The following is a 20,105-nucleotide window of genomic DNA, read 5'->3' as shown; positions in this document are numbered from 1 at the left end:
TCGTAGTGTGAACCAAATCCAAACATATGTAAACAACAACACGTAGACGGCGGATGACTGTTGTGATAAGGCTGCAGCAGACGCTTTACACCTTATGATGTTGTTTCATAAAAAATATAATTCCAATAAGCTTGTCAAAAAGGACATCAAACACCGAGTTAACTCTGATAATTAAAACTTATTTTAATTTCTTTTGTGAATAATATTGATATTAACACTCAAACGTTCCGGGTCAGGTCATAGTGACGTCACCTTATCGAGAACAAAGAGCACGTGTAGCTTGTCTTTTCCCTAGGGTGAGATAGATAAGAAAATCTCACCCCTTTAAAACTGCGGATATCTCTGTCCAGGGTAAGAGGAAAGAATATCTCAATCGCTCGGGGTAAGATTTTTAGGCTGTACTACCAAATTTTGATATTGAAGAAAAAAAACATCGGAATGTCTGACTACATGTATTTGAACAACTGGACCGTAACCCCCCCCCCACGGGGTGGTGACATTCTTGTCCTACCCTCGGGGTGATATTCTTGTCCTACCCTCGGGGTGATATTCTTGTCCTACCCTCGGGATGATATTCTTGTCCTACCCTCGGGGTGTATTCTTGTCCTACCCTCGGGGTGATATTCTTGTCCTACCCTCGGGGCGATATTCTTGTCCTACCCTCGGCTGAGCATCGTGTTACATAACCAATAATATGGACGGAATTGTCTTTATCAAATCCTCAAGGTAAGATTCTATCAGTGAAAAGTCAGTAACCATCTCCGTACAAACAGTACACGAGATAAGTCCGTAAGGGTAATGTATTATCTACGGTAAGTGACAGATACAGTTTCTGTTGGTGTGATAATTGTTAGTGTGTGTTTATAACCAATTATTTCTCACGGACATTTTTAATACTTTGGTATAAAGACATCGAAACGTTGCTATTGGATATTTATTTATAGATCATTCATGTTAGTTTTCCGTATTTTTCAGTTTGAATACAGTACAAAATTCACATTATGTAATCCTTTTGTATGGACGATTACGTCCACGGAATAATTTCCTCGTTATGGGGAAACATTCTAGTAAACACATAGCCGTAAAACTGAAGTCACGGGGACTTTCCATAATAAGGGAACTTCCTCTTTTTTATAACTCGTTGGAGGAAAATGAAGAATACGGAAGAATATGGCAATTACATAAATATTAATATCATGTGAATAAAGTGGATATCAAATTATTTCCAGTAGATTGGATCGTGAAATTGTAGATAAGTTACTGATGTTAGGAACTTTATAATGAAATACGTAAATACATCATGTAGGTTATGTTACACGGTTTAGTTCTATTACACTAAGTAATGTTGGGTAGAGAGGACAGATTTTCTACATCAAGTATTAAGGGTTTATATTAGGGTATATTGACAAAACGTATCATTTGGTTTTTAAAAAATACATAGAATAACATATTACTATTATTATTACTGACATATACTTATTAATTGTTTGATTTAAATGTACCATAAACATGTAAACACACAAAAATTAAGTTAATATCACCATTAAGGTTTGCAAAGTAAAACAAAGCAGTGAAAAAGCAATACATTGTTTACAAACACAACGACAAAAATAGTCAAAACGGGTTAAAATATAAAACACTGATATCTACCGACTAATAGATTCACATAGAGATATTTTAACTTTTACCAAGTGACTGTCAGGTATAAGATATTTTGGGAAAGACAGTATGAATGTCTGAAACAGAAACAGAAGATGTCACGCTGAAGACAGAATATCCACAGTGAACAATGCTAGCTCTCAAAGCCGACACAGGCAGACAATTTGTGGACCGGAGAAAACCGGCAAATCCCTCTGAACAAAACTGTAACCTGCTGCTGCTGATTCTGATTAAATAACATTGTAAGCCTCCCAAGAGATTATCTTAAAGAACCATTAAACTTATGATATGTTGAAAAAACCTTTAGAATCTGTCTGAAAGTTATCTCATTAAGTTAATACCAAAATATTCCTTAGTCATAAGGACGCTTTCTAGTGGGCGTTAAATGCAGATTCATATTGCTAAAATTATCAAAGATTATTATGATATATCTATATAAACATGATAAAACAACCACGTTTATAGCCTCACTTCTTCACATCATTACCACACGCCTGTACAAAATACAATGACAACACACCATATTGGTTGAAGGTGTTGGCACATAGAAGACTTTCGTATTGAGGAAAAAGTCAATACATATCATACACCTTATATGGCAATGGCCTCTGCTATCTTATCCCAGAATACCACATTGCCTTGAGGGTCATCCGGGTACTCTATATATGACTTGGATTGAATGATGTCCATCACTTGCAGAGGAATGGCCCTTGCTGGTACAGGGCTATACATGACCAAGAACAGAACACTGGCACCTTCTCGGGAGTAAATGCTCTCCATCCGCGCCATGTTTAGTTCATACATACACCAGTACGACTCGACGAAGTTTTCACTCATGACTATGACAGTTTTACGGCTAGAGTGTATAGCGTTTGTGATGTTAGCAGCTATATCCATACCGGGAATGAAGTCACGTCCATGTACACACAATCTAAAATGACGGTTTGTCTCCAGGTTTTCAATAAAATCTCTATGGACGAATTGGGATTCCTCCTCTGCGTATGAAACGAATGCGTCATACTGGTAGTCATGGCTCTGATCATCTCTTATCCTGGCGTATCCTCTGTACCTGTTCTTTGTCAGGTAGTATAAATAGCGAAGTTTCCATCTGTATCTGAACAGAAGGCCACATACCAAGATTGCTAAGCAAAACACGATAGCAGAGAGTAAACCAGCGATCAGACCGATATAGCTGGTGCAGTCTTTCTCCAGCTGCTGAAGTACCGTATCCAGGTCTGAAAATGAGACACTGGTATGGTTATCGAAACTACATTTGTATGTGTGAAATCTTTTAAATACCTTCTTATTCAAGTTTACCCAGCGCATGAATGGAAGAGTTTGACAGGAGCACTGCAGTCGGTTATTGCTTAGGTTTATCGTCAGGTTCCCCGTCTTAGTAATGGTATCGATGTGTCGCCTGTTTTGATCAGAGAGCTCGGATAACTGGTTGTGAGACAAATCTAGATACTTCAGATTCGTCATGTGACTAATGTTCACATCCCATGACGTCATCAAGTTGAAACTCACATTCAAATACTGCATTTTGTCCAGAGTGTGGAATATTTTACCTGGCAACATATCGATTCGGTTCCTAGATATGTCCAGTTTAGTCATCAGGGTGTTGCTTTGGAATGTTTTGCCTTGTGTGTCAAGATTTATCATAAAACCTAACAAGTTTGTGCTAATTATTAACGTTTTAAGAGAAGTAAGATGTTGAAAAAAATCTACTGCCACATACGAACAGAAATTATTTGACAAATCCGCATATTCCAATTTGGTAAGATTGAATATAGGTCCTCTCCATTCAACAAACATGTTCTTTTGGGCAGAAAGATGTGTCAATTTGTTTTCAGCAAAATGTAGAGTGTAAATAACGTAACGATAAAGACAATTGGCAAACGAGATTTTTTCCAGATTTCGTGGTAGATTGACAATAAATGTCATTCCCTTTCCTGTGTTACCAAGGCGGTCTAAAGGCAGCATCCCCTCCTTGTCAATAGGTGACGTTGCGATTGCATTTTTCATAGGTCCCCTCCAATCACCGCAGCTACTGAAGCGGTTTGTGGTGTCACTCGGATCATGCGTAGTGAAGGAATTGGCTAGATCGAGTTCCCGGAGGCCACATAAGATGCCGAACTGAAGAACATATATACCCATAGTGAACAGGTTGTCCCTGATCGATATGTACCGTAAGGTAGGAGGGAAGTAATTAAAAGCATCTGATTGCAGCATGCTAAGTCTGTTACTTTCTACGTACAATTTCTCCAGTTTAGTTTTGTTAAGATGTCTAATATCGTCGACTAAAACGTAGGTTCCAACTCCGTACGTACAATGTACCTTAGAAATATCCAGAGTGCGAATGTCTGTGAACTGCAAATCAAATGTGATGTTTGATAATGCGTTGAAGGAAAGATAGACGTTGTGAGATAAATTGAGATATCTCAGTTGAGTAAGAACTCCGAGGGCACCTGTCTCTATGTGAGTTAGTTTACAATATGACACGTTCAAATACCGTATAACGCTAACTCCATCAAACATGCGTCGGGTCAGAGACTTTACCTTACAGTTACCTGTCAAACTGGAGAGGTCCAAAGTTGTTAGGTTTGACATTGTCTGATACCGGAGTGGGAAGTTAGCGCCATCTATTCCATCCAGCTGTAGGGTTGTTAAAGATTCTAGTTCACCTATAGACTGTGGATATCCATTGTCATATTTGTTGGCATTCCCTTTCAGATTCAAATACTGCAATTTTTTCAATGATTTAAATTGGCCAGGTTTGAAAATTGAGTCGTTATAACGTAGGTCGTTATAACTCAGATCCAGAGAGATTAAACGTCTTAGTTTATGTAAAGTGTCAGCTTTAAACGATCCAATTTTATTATTAGATAAGTCGAGAAACGTAACATTGTATCCAATCTCTGATGTTCCGGGAAATGTGCTGATGAGGTTATGGGAGAGACTAATCCACGTCACATCCGGTGAGAATATGGGAATGCTCGAGAGCCCTTCCCTGGAACAGTCTGCACCAAGGCCACCATCGTAACCTCCGGAAGTGACATCAGGTAAGACAAAACATCTACACTTGGGCTCAGATGTGCAATTATTGAAGGAGGAATAGCCGGATTGAATACCTGACAAAAGTCCCAGACTTGCTATTTGTAGTCCAGATAAGAGGAGTTTTACCCTGCAACACAATAAATGAAGACAGATGTTTAAATGCATCTATTTCATTAATTAAAAAAAAGATTAATGAAGCAATATTCGTTTATTTTCGTGTAAAACTCATATAGGAAAATACCACTGGAAATATTTCTACACCAGTCTTTTCATAGTCTTGGAGAACTCTTTGATTTTTCCTCAGTATACCGATTTTGAAAACAAGATGAATGAAGTATCATGCTGTGTTATGCCACGAAGTATTCCGTCTCTATATGAATTACAGTCCCAAAAAAGCGATGCATTTGTCAGAGTTAGCTGACACGTTTTGTCTGACTAATATAACATGTATTGTCAGGCCTGGTAGAAAAATGTCGTATATAGATAAACAACATAGGTCATTTCTACCTGTGTGTTTTGTGGACAAAGAAACGTCAAATATCACTTGTCAAACAGTACGAGGTCAGGTAGGCAGTCCGTGATTGCTCTGTCTTCGCCAGGATAATAGAAGGATTTAAGTGTGTGACATGTCCGTCTGTAACATCCTTGTTCTATGTCTGTTATTAGATGGCTTGAGTGATTTCACTTTAACTTCTCCTCTGTGTTCAAGCTATGCCATTATGGCCCATCTTTTCAATAACACGACTTTTCTTTTATGTCATTTTCATTAAATTGAAGCAGGGGCATATGGGTAATTTATAGATATTTTATTATTGTAAATGGTTCATGAAAAGTTCTGATTTTCCATGAGGGACATGTTCATGTAAGGATTTGGCAGTTTATTTAATTGTTCGGCCAAAATGTACGAACTCACATTTTCTATTGTTTTTTATGCAATCCTTGGAAATGGTAACGATAATTATGTGCTTGGTATACAAGATTTGTCCAAGCCTGTGGTTAATATACATGACATTTATTTAGTTAGATCATGTCATTTATAGACTTAGAGGTTTTCAAGCCTGTGGTTAATAAACATGCCATTTATCTTTTTAGAGGTTGTCCAAGTCTGTGGTAAATATACATTACATTTATCTACTTAGCGGTTGCCAAAGCCTGTGATCAATACACATGACATTTATCTACTTAGCGGTTGCCAAAGCCTGTGATCAATACACATGACATTTATCAACTTAGAGGTTGTCCAAGCCTGTGATTAATACACATGACATTTATCTACTTAGCGGTTGTCCAAAGCCTGTGATCAATACACATGACATTTATCTACTTAGAGGGTTGTCCAAGCATGTGGTCAATAAACATGACATTTACAATGTATCTACTTAGAAGTTGTCCAAGCCTGTGGTCAATATACATGACATTTATCTACTTACATAATGCCCAGGTCTGTACGTAATATACATGACATTTATGTACACCTGTGGTTAATATACCCGGGTGTATGACATTTATCTACTTACAGAATGTCCATGACTGTGACTTCTGGCGGTTATAAGACGTCAACACTGTTACTGGTAAGTTTAAATCATTACATCCGTGTGTGAATTCTATGACTATAAACCTTAAACACACAAGGAAGTATTTTTTGTTTGGTAATTATTGGAGGGAGGAAGTGTTCTCGCAAGTTTCGTGGTATTTGACTATGTACATAATATCTAAGTAGGAACAGCTTCTGCCTTTCTAATGAAAACTCCATTTACCCGTATTCCTTAAAGTCTACTCGACCATATTACATTTCCCTGCTACGATGTGTATCTACAATCAAAGTTAATGACAATTTTGAGACGTCATGAAGGTAAGACGTCACACGATAGTCTCAGAGTTGATCTACCTACTGTTTGAGAGCCGTGATAACAGAATTGAAATGTATCAAACTCGTTAAATGAACTGTCATGCGCCTCCATATTACATTGAAACTTTGAGAGGATTGGTGTCCTCATTTTGTTTATGGCGCCGGTTGCATATATTCCATTTTTCAATACTGTAGACATGGTTAATTTTGCGGGCTTTAATTAATTTCGCGATTTCAGTATTTAGCTATACGCATGGGGATTATTACCGCGATTTTTTCTTCTTTTTTAAAGCCTGTTCCATAAATGATTACATACATTACAAACTACGAATGTAATATTCATGGGAGAAATGTTCGCGATCGAATGGCGTTCACGTATTTAGGATAAATACATAGGTTATCCCTCGCGTAAATTCCCACGTTTACATTACGTAGGATATAGTACATGTATTTCAATCATATTACGCACAAAATTCAAGTTAATTATAATATTTTCATATACAGATGCGACTTACTTTTTTCATCTTCTATCCTACTTCCTTGTCTCAGTCTTTAGACGAGTCAAATGTTGAACATTTTGGGAGTGTGACGACTGGTTCCAAGTTGTAAGTATAATGTGACACCCTGCCGGATGTCTTCCAGTAAGGCAGCACTATAAAGTCGGCATCAGTTTTGCGCTATCATAAGGAGACAATCACAAACATACCCCAGTCTCCCAAAACACACACTCTATAAACATGTATCTAAACCCCAGCCTCCCAAAACACACACTCTACAAACATGTATCTAAACCCCAGTCTCCCAAAACACACACTTACATGTATCTAAACCCCAGCCTCCCAAAACACACACTTACATGTATCTAAACCCCAGCCTCCCAAAACACACACTTACATGTATCTAAACCCCAGCCTCCCAAAACACACACTTACATGTATCTAAACCCCAGCCTCCCAAAACACACACTCTACAAACATGTATCTAAACCCCAGCCTCCCAAAACACACACTTACATGTATCTAAACCCCAGCCCCCCAAAACACACACTCTACAAACATGTATCTAAACCCCAGCCTCCCAAAACACACACTCTACAAACATGTATCTAAACCCCAGCCTCCCAAAACACACATTTACATGTATCTAAACCCCAGCCTCCCAAAACACACACTCTACAAACATGTATCTAAACCCCAGCCTCCCAAAACACACACTTACATGTATCTAAACCCCAGCCTCCCAAAACACACACTCTACAAACATGTATCTAAACCCCAGCCTCCCAAAACACACATTTACATGTATCTAAACCCCAGCCTCCCAAAACACACACTCTACAAACATGTATCTAAACCCCAGCCTCCCAAAACACACACTCTACAAACATGTATCTAAACCCCAGCCTCCCAAAACACACACTCTACAAACATGTATCTAAACCCCAGCCTCCCAAAACACACACTCTACAAACATGTATCTAAACCCCAGCCTCCCAAAACACACACTCTACAAACATGTATCTAAACCCCAGCCCCCCAAAACACACACTTACATGTATCTAAACCCCAGCCTCCCAAAACACACACTTACATGTATCTAAACCCCAGCCTCCCAAAACACACACTTACATGTATCTAAACCCCAGCCTCCCAAAACACACACTTACATGTATCTAAACCCCAGCCTCCCAAAACACACACTTACATGTATCTAAACCCCAGCCCCCCAAAACACACACTTACATGTATCTAAACCCCAGCCCCCCAAAACACACACTTACATGTATCTAAACCCCAGCCTCCCAAAACACACACTTACATGTATCTAAACCCCAGCCCCCCAAAACACACACTTACATGTATCTAAACCCCAGCCTCCCAAAACACACACTTACATGTATCTAAACCCCAGCCCCCCAAAACACACACTTACATGTATCTAAACCCCAGCCCCCCAAAACACACACATGTATCTAAACCCCAGCCTCCCAAAACACACACTCTACAAACATGTATCTAAACCCCAGCCTCCCAAAACACACACTCTACAAACATGTATCTAAACCCCAGTCTCCCAAAACACACACTTACATGTATCTAAACCCCAGTCTCCCAAAACACACACTTACATGTATCTAAACCCCAGCCTCCCAAAACACACACTTACATGTATCTAAACCCCAGCCTCCCAAAACACACACTCTACAAACATGTATCTAAACCCCAGCCTCCCAAAACACACACTTACATGTATCTAAACCCCAGCCTCCCAAAACACACACTCTATAAACATGTATCTAAACCCCAGCCTCCCAAAACACACACTCTACAAACATGTATCTAAACCCCAGCCTCCCAAAACACACACTTACATGTATCTAAACCCCAGCCTCCCAAAACACACACTTACATGTATCTAAACCCCAGCCTCCCAAAACACACACTCTACAAACATGTATCTAAACCCCAGCCTCCCAAAACACACACTTACATGTATCTAAACCCCAGCCCCCCAAAACACACACTTACATGTATCTAAACCCCAGCCCCCCAAAACACACACTTACATGTATCTAAACCCCAGCCTCCCAAAACACACACTCTACAAACATGTATCTAAACCCCAGCCTCCCAAAACACACACTTACATGTATCTAAACCCCAGTCTCCCAAAACACACACTCTACAAACATGTATCTAAACCCCAGCCTCCCAAAACACACACTTACATGTATCTAAACCCCAGCCTCCCAAAACACACACTCTACAAACATGTATCTAAACCCCAGCCTCCCAAAACACACACTTACATGTATCTAAACCCCAGCCTCCCAAAACACACACTCTACAAACATGTATCTAAACCCCAGCCTCCCAAAACACACACTTACATGTATCTAAACCCCAGCCCCCCAAAACACACACTTACATGTATCTAAACCCCAGCCTCCCAAAACACACACTCTACAAACATGTATCTAAACCCCAGCCTCCCAAAACACACACTCTACAAACATGTATCTAAACCCCAGCCTCCCAAAACACACACTTACATGTATCTAAACCCCAGTCTCCCAAAACACACACTCTACAAACATGTATCTAAACCCCAGCCTCCCAAAACACACACTTACATGTATCTAAACCCCAGCCTCCCAAAACACACACTTACATGTATCTAAACCCCAGCCTCCCAAAACACACACTTACATGTATCTAAACCCCAGCCTCCCAAAACACACACTCTACAAACATGTATCTAAACCCCAGCCTCCCAAAACACACACTTACATGTATCTAAACCCCAGCCTCCCAAAACACACACTCTACAAACATGTATCTAAACCCCAGCCTCCCAAAACACACACTTACATGTATCTAAACCCCAGCCTCCCAAAACACACACTCTACAAACATGTATCTAAACCCCAGCCTCCCAAAACACACACTCTACAAACATGTATCTAAACCCCAGTCTCCCAAAACACACACTCTACAAACATGTATCTAAACCCCAGCCTCCCAAAACACACACTTACATGTATCTAAACCCCAGCCTCCCAAAACACACACTCTACAAACATGTATCTAAACCCCAGCCTCCCAAAACACACACTTACATGTATCTAAACCCCAGCCTCCCAAAACACACACAAACATGTATCTAAACCCCAGCCTCCCAAAACACACACTTACATGTATCTAAACCCCAGCCTCCCAAAACACACACTTACATGTATCTAAACCCCAGTCTCCCAAAACACACACTCTACAAACATGTATCTAAACCCCAGCCTCCCAAAACACACACTTACATGTATCTAAACCCCAGCCTCCCAAAACACACACTTACATGTATCTAAACCCCAGCCTCCCAAAACACACACTCTACAAACATGTATCTAAACCCCAGCCTCCCAAAACACACACTTACATGTATCTAAACCCCAGCCTCCCAAAACACACACAAACATGTATCTAAACCCCAGCCTCCCACAACACACACTTACATGTATCTAAACCCCAGCCTCCCAAAACACACACTTACATGTATCTAAACCCCAGTCTCCCAAAACACACACTTACATGTATCTAAACCCCAGCCTCCCAAAACACACACTTACATGTATCTAAACCCCAGCCTCCCAAAACACACACTTACATGTATCTAAACCCCAGCCCCCCAAAACACACACTTACATGTATCTAAACCCCAGCCTCCCAAAACACACACTTACATGTATCTAAACCCCAGCCTCCCAAAACACACACTCTACAAACATGTATCTAAACCCCAGCCTCCCAAAACACACACTTACATGTATCTAAACCCCAGTCTCCCAAAACACACACTTACATGTATCTAAACCCCAGCCTCCCAAAACACACACTCTACAAACATGTATCTAAACCCCAGCCCCCCAAAACACACACTTACATGTATCTAAACCCCAGCCCCCCAAAACACACACTTACATGTATCTAAACCCCAGCCTCCCAAAACACACACTTACATGTATCTAAACCCCAGCCCCCCAAAACACACACTTACATGTATCTAAACCCCAGCCTCCCAAAACACACACTTACATGTATCTAAACCCCAGCCTCCCAAAACACACACTTACATGTATCTAAACCCCAGCCTCCCAAAACACACACTTACATGTATCTAAACCCCAGCCTCCCAAAACACACACTTACATGTATCTCACACACTGGGGAACCATCCTTAAATGCCACAGCTGTTCATAAGACGTTAAACAATACAAACCAAACCAATCATTTTGTACATAAGGTTACAGACGTAAACCTTTATCAATGATTTTCGATTGCATGCCTACTGCTAATTTGATATCAATGGGATAAAATATGAAATTGTCTTGTAGAGGATTGCTTTATTTGGATATTTGCAAGATAAAAAAGAAGCGTAAAACAAAACATTTGTCACTTACGACCAGTAATGTGTGTATGATGTGTATCACATTCGTTATAACAATGACCTCTTTAATGGCCCATCGTTCTCCTCAACACTGCTTTAAACGATATGATACGAGTAACCGTGTAACCTTATTGTAATTGTCAATTAACTTTCTTCTGAGGTTGACGTTCCGGTTTCGCATATTAGCACCCGATACAACATTGTCATATCCGCCGTCGTTCGGTTCGCTCTGACCTAATTGACAGACGGTATACAAAGATACATATTAATTCTCAAAGAGGCAGGAAATTATCCTTTATTATATCTAAATGTCGATGTATCATTCGATAGCAGAAAAGTATCGTTTTTCTGAAACCAATGCGAAATGCGAACCGTTTCCATGGCAATGATTAACTGTGGGAGATGATGGCTGTAATAATCAATATATTTATAGGTGTGACCTTATTAGGTATCAGATGTGGCGCTTACTCTCAGGTGTAGCGAGCTGATTCAGAATGAGAATACTCGAAAAATGGTCCAGTTTTGGTATACGAAACATGTTTCAGAAAATTACAGTTGATATTGTTTTGGAAGTGTTGTTGATGTTGGATCTTGTCCAGAATGCTGAAGGTACGTACATAACATGTTAATCTATTTTATAACTCACTGATTACCAAGCTGTCGTGTCTGATACGTGTCAAGATCAACGACAGTTTTACGCGAACAGTTTCTGAGAGTTTTAGAAACGGATGCAAAAAGGGTAAATTGTTTAACAATACCATTGTCTTTTCTATATGCAAATTTGATGCGATAACAATGTGTTAACATCTAAATATCACCAGATGTAAGACCGCAAGATGAATATGGGAAGAAATATAATTTTGACTCCTCTGATGTTGGTAGCATTTCTTTCGCTTTGCATTCTGCTTTTTTACCGACAGAAATAAACCGTTATAGATGTGGACAACATCTTAACTCGAACTTTTTGTATTACTTAAGACATGAATGTAATTTCTCACCACCTTGATAATCATTATGAGTACATTTCATAATAGTAACGATTTCAAATCCCCAGTGTTATTTTTCGATTTCTATATATATAGTAACATCCCTGCTTCCCCTAACTGTGGTGCTGATGTATAACAGTTGATTCGATAGTCAAGAAATTGTTTCCATTATCACGATTAATATGACAGATTATCGACATGTGACGGTTAGCATTGGTTGATGAGGACCAAGGGAAGATTTATGTGGTCGACATGATAACCTCCATTACCTTGTGTGATAGACAGCCGTATTAGATACTTGTTAATATGACTATTGTCACTATTATGGTTATGACTATGTCACTAAATAAACCCGTATTACACCTAGATTTATATGACAGGTGACGGCGATGAAGCTTACTCTCCTAGAAGCCCCTGGTCTTTGTCCCGTTTTATCGATTTTGAATTAGAATTACACGTTGAAAGTCCTATTTTGCATGGCCTCTTTTATTTTCATTATATTTTATCATCCACAAGACTTGAGGTCAAAATAATGTTAAAATTATATACATAGATAGAATAATCTCATACTGATCAGCCGGTATTGTGTATTATGTATACGTTTCTGTTCCAGGTATTGGGTGTCCAAAAGGAGGACCCGATAGTAAGTATATACAATGTAAGTCATTTTCCTCTCGGTCCTACCGACCTCTGACTGCCTGTGTCACCCTACCGGATCTCAGCCTTTTCTGCGTCGCCTCCCTATTGAAGGTTTCTACGTGTCATCAGCGGCTTTAGTCATTTTAACTTTGATTTCATTATTTTTCTACCCTTTTTATACCTGCTAATTAGCTATGTTCATTTCTCTTATTACACACTCTACTTCCATTCTTCTAAGTGCGACATTCTGTTTGTTTTTAAAGCACTTATAATGATGTATTAGTCGATTGTCATAACTGAATACGTCTTAACCGATATAATAATTTACTGTAATTTTGTTAAATTCATCAATTTAGAAATAGTATTTAGTATGGGAATTATTCCTTAGTTTGAATAATAGTTTGGATAGGAAAGGAGATACACTGTATGTTGAATGAACAAAAAAAAAAAAAAAAAAAAACTGAATTATATTATTCAATAATCCACTAGTAACTTTTTTTTTTTACAATTATTTACAATTAATGAAATCCATATTTAGTCTGATTATCGCGCATGCGTAATATTATGCTGCTTTAACTATAAGAGCAACGTTTGATATCAAACCAATGGTTTGACATGAGACATGTATTTGTTTTGTATTTACAGCTATGGAGATCTGCAGGACGAGAAGTATTACCGCCTCCAGTATAATGTTGGACTTCTACCCAGCCAAGACCATCCCCGTGGACAAGTGTGACTGTACGATACTAATATACCAGGGTAACAAGTTGTCATTCAACCCCGTCTCCGCCCCGGACTACCTGGCGTGTGGTTCTGAGATACATATACAGCGCTACCTACCCCGGGGAGAGACTCGGATCATATCCTGTCGGGGCGCGACCAGCTTTCCAGGACTTGACGCTGGTAACACCCTGACCATCTCACTCAAACGTGTACACGAGCCGTACGACACCTCATACTGTTACCGCCTGGATATAGGTATGTCAAACACCTATTGTTACCGCCTTGATATAGGTATGTCAAACACCTATTGTTACCGCCTGGATATAGGTAAGTCAAACACCTGTTGTTACCGCCTTGATATAGGTATGTCAAACACCTATTGTTACCGCCTTGATATAGGTATGTCAAACACCTATTGTTACCGCCTTGATATAGGTATGTCAAACACCTATTGTTACCGCCTGGATATAGGTATGTCCGACACCTATTGTTATCGCCTGGTATAGGTATGTCAAACACCTATTGTTACCACCTTGATATAGGTATGTCAAACACCTATTGTTACCGCCTGGATATAGGTATGTCCGACACCTATTGTTATCGCCTGGTATAGGTATGTCAAACACCTATTGTTACCGCCTGGATATAGGTATGTCAAACACCTATTGTTACTGCCTGGATATAGGTATGTCAAACACCTATTGTTACTGCCTGGATATAGGTATGTCAAACACCTATTGTTACCGTCTAGATATAGGTTTGTCACACACCTATTGTTACCGCCTGGATATAGGTATGTCCAACACTCATTGTTACCGTCTAGATATAGGAACACCTATTGTTACCGTCTAGATATAGGATTGTCAAACACCTATTTTACCGCCTTGATATAGGTATGTCAAATAAGGCTATTGTTACCGCCTGGATATAGGTATGTCCAACACCTATTGTGAACCGTCGCGATAGGTTAGGTTATTTAATTAACACAGCCAGGGTCATTTAAGGATGTGCCGGTTTTTAGGTGGAGGAAAGCCGGAGTACCCGGAGAAAAACCACCGACCTACGGTCAGTACAAAGCAACTGCCCCGAACTCTCAACCCAGAGGTGGAGGGCTGTCTGGACACCTTGACCACTCGGCCACCGCGGCCCCTACCGTCGCGATATACCGTATATCGGGTTATTTTTACGATGGTCATTTTTCGAAAATCGTGAAAAATTACCGTTTGCATTTTTTAGGATTTTTTTTATTGATTTATTTGCGATTCTAATTATGATAGAGTCGCTAAATTCGCAGAAAGATTCATGTATGCGCAAAATGCCCGATATATGGTTGTTCAGTCTTAATCGAACATCTTCGCTAGCCAAGGCTTCTGATTACGTTACACTCCACGAACGTAACGTAATCAGAAGCCTTGGCTAGCGAAGATGGCAATCGAATTAACAATCATTTGTCCATGGCTTCATTACAACGTTCAGACGGTGGCTACTTAGTAACGAAAACCTAAACATATGATTTTAATCAGATTGGCTAGTCTGATTAATCTTTTAAGGGAACAAGTTTAGAAAATAAATAGAAATAGAAATGTGTTAATATATTGCATGTCTTTTTCCACAATATTAACGTACAATGACCCAATCATATTTTCCTTCAAGATATGCATCAGACATGCGTTTCTTTATCTGAACCACTTAAACAATTGAAGAAAAAATACTCCAATACACAATCATTTGAGTGAGACAATGTCTCGTTGATTATTACAGCAGGGAAAGCCGCATCCATGTCTTTAATCTGTGAAGATGCCAAAACTACCAGTACCGCTGGCATAACCACCAATCCAGTTACCATCACTACGGACGCCAATGTCAGTGCTGGGAACCATTCGTCTCAGGTAGAGATTCTCGCCACGATGTCATTGCCGTCATTAACAGGTATGAATATTCTAGCGGTCACTTACAGGTATGAATTATTCTAGCGGTCACTTACAGGTATGGATTGTTCTAGCGGTCACTTACAGGTATGAATTATTCTAGCGGTCACTTACAGGTATGAATTGTTCTAGCGGTCACTTACAGGTATGACTTGTTCAAGCGGTCACTTACAGGTATGAATTATTCTAGCGGTCACTTACAGGTATGAATTATTCTAGCGGTCACAAACAGGTATGAATTATTCTAGCGGTCACTTACAGGTATAAATTATTCTAGCGGTCACTTACAGGTATAAATTATTCTAGCGGTCACTACGGGTATGAATTATTCTAGCGGTCACTTACAGGTATGAATTATTCTAGCGGTCACTAACAGATATGAATTATTCTAGCGGTCACTTACAGGTATGAATTATTCTAGCGGTCACTTACAGGTATGAATTATTCTAGCGGTCACTTACAGGTATAAATTGTTCAAGCGGTCACTTACAGGTATGAATTGTTCTAGCGGTCACTACGGGTATGAATTACTCTAGCGGTCACTTACAGGTATGAATTATTCTAGCGGTCACTTACAGGTATAAATTGTTCCAGCGGACACTTACAGATATGAATTGTCCAGTGGTCACTTACAGATATGAATTGTTCCAGCGGTGACTTGCAGGTATGAATTATTCTAGCGGTCACTTACAGATATGAATTGTTCCAGCGGTCACTGACAGATATGAATTGTTCTAGTGGTCACTTACAGGTATGAATTATTCTAGCGGTCACTTACAGGTATGAATTGTTCAAGTGGTCACTTACAGGTATGAATTGTCCAGCGGTCACTTACAGGTATGAATTATTCTAGTGGTCACTGACATATACTAGTGATGGCATACATTTAATTTCATTAAAAGAAAAGTACACCATAGGAAAATAAAATCCCCACGCGTATCCTGTAGTTTGGAGGTAGACCACCCGTCCTGGTCATGTAAGTAATAATCCGTGTCAGTGGTCGTTGAGAGTGCATGTTTCTTGATTTCAAATTAAAAGTCGGGAGAATGAACTTACTCTGTGGTGAAATAAGATACATCTTCATATAGTATCTGCTGAATACACCAGTAGATCAGCTACAGTATACTTGGAACACCAGTAGATCAGCTACAGTATACTTGGAACACTAGTAGATCAGCTACAGTATACTTGGAACAGACTGATTTTGGCGTACACAAATTTTAGCTCCTAACCTAATCTAAACGGATTAGCAGCAGTTGTCACAAAAACATAAGAAAATTCAATTAGCGCAATTATGAATTAGCGGAGGCTTCCAACGCTTAAATCGCTAAAATAAGACTATCGCTGAAATATGTACGTTTACGGTATCCATCTTGGCCTCTCGTTTATTTCATAACAACTCGTTCGTATTGTCATTTATCATTCCCCGGAACTAAAGCTGTCAGAATGAATAATGGAAGGATTGCGAAACAGCTTTATCTATATTACAAGGTTAGGAAACGCAGATTTAGTCAAAACAAATTTTGGTATTCGGAATATATAACATTACAGTGTATATGTTTATGAAATGGTTCTCGAGTAGGCTCTAGAACTCCAGATTAAAATATATATATATATATATAAATATATAATAAAACGTTGTTCTTTTGTATTTCAGGCCCTGGAACTGTTGTCATGACAACCGTACTGTCAATTACGATAATCTATTCCACAATCATCACACTGTTGTATATTATGTTACGGAGGTGGGTGTTAACTTTGTCTCCATGTTGTTATATAACACATTTCACAGCTAGATTTCTGCCCTCACAATGCTGTACCACATTCCCAAGGCTAGAAGGTTCAGTCATCATGGTGTTTATACGATTAACAATATAATATCGAAGTGAAATGGTGTAAATAAATCGCTGTTAAAAATGAAAATCGACAAATCCAGGATAAAACCTTAAGCTACTATAGATTTACAAGTATAATGACAATAAGACAGGTTATTGTAAGGTAACCATACTTGACCTTATTAACACCTGTAAATTAACAAAATTCGGGAAAATGTCGAGTTCTCTAAATGAGAATCAGGGAAGTGATAACATAACTAAAAACATAATTGAGTACTCACAGAATTTCGAGTAATGTTAGTTGGTGAAGGCTACAATCAAATGAATCCCTTGGGTCGGCGTGTCTGTTGCTCGTTAATATACATGGCAGTTGTTTTCACTGCCATAGTTTTCATTTTGAAGAGGAAACACCACTTTGACTGTTATTGGCTTAGAGGACGCTTACACGTTCGGAACATAAAGTCCTATTCTTCTTTGAATTTTAATTACTTTTTTTGATGACATTACTCATTGTTATAAGGTGAAGAACTCTTGTGTTTATTAACTGATCATTATATCAAATTGGTACAGTCAGCGTTTTCTCTATCTTCACAATAAAATTAATATTATTAACATTATTTTAAAGAAAAAGACAACAACAAGACAAACCCTACAACGAAATTTACGAGGAGATTCCATCAAGGACACCTATTCAAAATAGGGACAGTCGTTCGATGCGCATATCCAGTGTTTCCGACGAGAGAGCTTTACCCGCCATTCCTCCATTGACTGTCCACCGTCAGTTTAGCGAGTACAACGCCACGTGCACCACACCGCCACCTAGCGCCAATAGTGTCAGCAAACAGACGCATTGGAACTGGACGTACCAGGACAAGATGTCTAATAAGGAACAGGATTACATCAACCAACCATTTTAGATATTACATAATTGATTTGATTAACCGGTCCTATCTAATTATCTCTTACAACAAAATAGGTACAAACGTATCAGGCCTAGGCTTCATTACAGTAATCTCCACTAAAATTAGAGAGAAAAATCTAGTAGATAGGAAGGGACTTCGATTAAATTATGTTATAAATTCCCATAAAAATTTAAAGTTAGGTGACATTGATAAGACAGGGACCTGGTTTATAGACAATTTAAAGTTAAGTGATATTTATGAGACTGGTGACTGGTGTATAGACAATTTAAAATTCTCGGATATTGATGAGACTGGGACCTGGTTTATAGAATATTTAACATCTAGTGATATTGATGAGACTGGGGACTGGTGTATAGACAATTTAAAGTTTAGGGATATTGATGAGACTTGGGTCTCGTGTATAGACAATTTAAAGGAATTGATGAGACTGGGGACTGGTGTATAGAATATTTAAAGTCTAGGGATATTGATGAGACTAGTGACTGGTGTAACCAGAGGCCTAGATAAAACACATTTTATTTAAACAAATGAGAATGATATTATAATCATAGGGTTGACCTAGATAAATCTAACTTCGGAGTGTCAAAACATCTTGATCATCAATTTTTTTTTATATATTCAGAAAAGGAATGTTCCTGTTTGAGCTACAATCGTTCGGGGGAAAAGATGAAAAAAAGCTAATTCGTAGAATTTATCCCCCCCCCCCCCTTTCGTGAGGGGGTAATCATTAGCTAATCAAGGGGCCATAACTCAGCCAAATAACGTCCGCGAAAAGTGGCGATCGAACTTTGACGAGCCATTTAATGTTGTTACCAAGTTTCAAGAAAATCCGATAATATTTTTTGCTGTTATTTCACGGAAACGTCAAAAAATGACATTTTTTGTTAATCAAGGGGCCATCACCCTGGCAAATAACGTCCGCGAAAATATGCGATCGAAGCGATCGAACTTTGCCGAGCCATTAAAATGTATCCCATACTAAGTATAGATTAATAGCAAATTATGTATGGAAAGAAATGTATTTTTTTTTTACGTTTTTTGTAAGATTACACATCCCATTAATGGAACCAGTACACTACATTAAAAAAAAATACAAAAAAAACAAAAAAATTTTTTTTAGAAGACATCACTATTATGTGTTAAGTTAACTACAAAGTATAGCGCGTGATGCATGTAAAATTACATAGGGATATTACACGACGCCAGACACCACATACGGAAAGTTGACGTCATCGCCAAGATATGGAATAATGAGTGTGCATACGGGTACATACTACTTTTGAGCTATTGTTATTGTGATGAAATATATATTTATACGCAAACATGAGCTAGTATCAATGTAATAAATGTGATATAAAAACAACTGTGATTTGTTATTGTTTATGTTTTCAGTACTAATTATATTTCACCACTGTTAGAATGGTACACTTAATGTCCTTGTATTATTGGAATACAAATTCTACCCTTGGTACACTTAATGTCCTTGTATTATTGGAATACAAATTCTACTGTTGGTACATTTAATACCCTGGTACTATTGGAATACAAATTCTACCTTGGTACAC

The 20,105-nt window shown here is 38.8% G+C and overlaps 2 protein-coding genes across 3 annotated transcripts; one reads left to right on the top strand and one right to left on the bottom strand.

The window, feature by feature from the left end:
- Positions 1–274: 274 nt before the first annotated feature.
- LOC117331907 (toll-like receptor 4) lies at positions 275–6,288 on the bottom strand. Its single transcript, XM_033890880.1, has 2 exons — positions 6,234–6,288; positions 275–4,843 (listed from the first exon to the last, which is right to left on the bottom strand). Exons 1-2 carry the CDS (start codon positions 6,242–6,244, stop codon positions 2,251–2,253), a joined length of 2,604 nt encoding a protein of 867 aa, XP_033746771.1. The 5' UTR covers positions 6,245–6,288; the 3' UTR covers positions 275–2,250.
- Positions 6,289–11,777: 5,489 nt separating this feature from the next.
- On the top strand, positions 11,778–19,623 carry LOC117331906. Of its 2 annotated transcripts, none has more exons than XM_033890878.1 (6): positions 11,778–12,115; positions 13,106–13,150; positions 13,777–14,109; positions 15,616–15,783; positions 17,440–17,527; positions 18,243–19,623. In XM_033890878.1, the coding sequence occupies exons 1-6, from the start codon at positions 12,001–12,003 to the stop codon at positions 18,532–18,534; spliced, it is 1,041 nt and encodes a 346-aa protein (XP_033746769.1). In that variant the 5' UTR covers positions 11,778–12,000; the 3' UTR covers positions 18,535–19,623. The 2 variants fall into 2 exon arrangements, with proteins under 2 accessions (XP_033746769.1, XP_033746770.1); XM_033890879.1 differs by having other exon boundaries at positions 11,779–12,115; positions 13,106–13,135.
- The last annotated feature ends 482 nt before the right edge of the window (positions 19,624–20,105 follow it).

The sequence above is a fragment of the Pecten maximus genome, chromosome 7 (assembly GCF_902652985.1).
Source record: "Pecten maximus chromosome 7, xPecMax1.1, whole genome shotgun sequence".
Lineage (NCBI taxonomy): Eukaryota > Metazoa > Mollusca > Bivalvia > Pectinida > Pectinidae > Pecten > Pecten maximus.
This window is presented reverse-complemented; position numbering and strand designations above follow the sequence as displayed.

Coding starts and splice junctions, on each gene's coding strand:
- LOC117331906 (XM_033890878.1), top strand. CDS start 12,001: ATGAGAATACTCGAAAAATGGTCCAGTTTTGGTATACGAAACATGTTT. Junction 13,151..13,776: donor CGATAGTAAGTATATACAAT/GTAAGTCATTTT, acceptor TTGTATTTACAG/CTATGGAGATCTGCAGGACG. Junction 17,528..18,242: donor TTGTATATTATGTTACGGAG/GTGGGTGTTAAC, acceptor ATTATTTTAAAG/AAAAAGACAACAACAAGACA.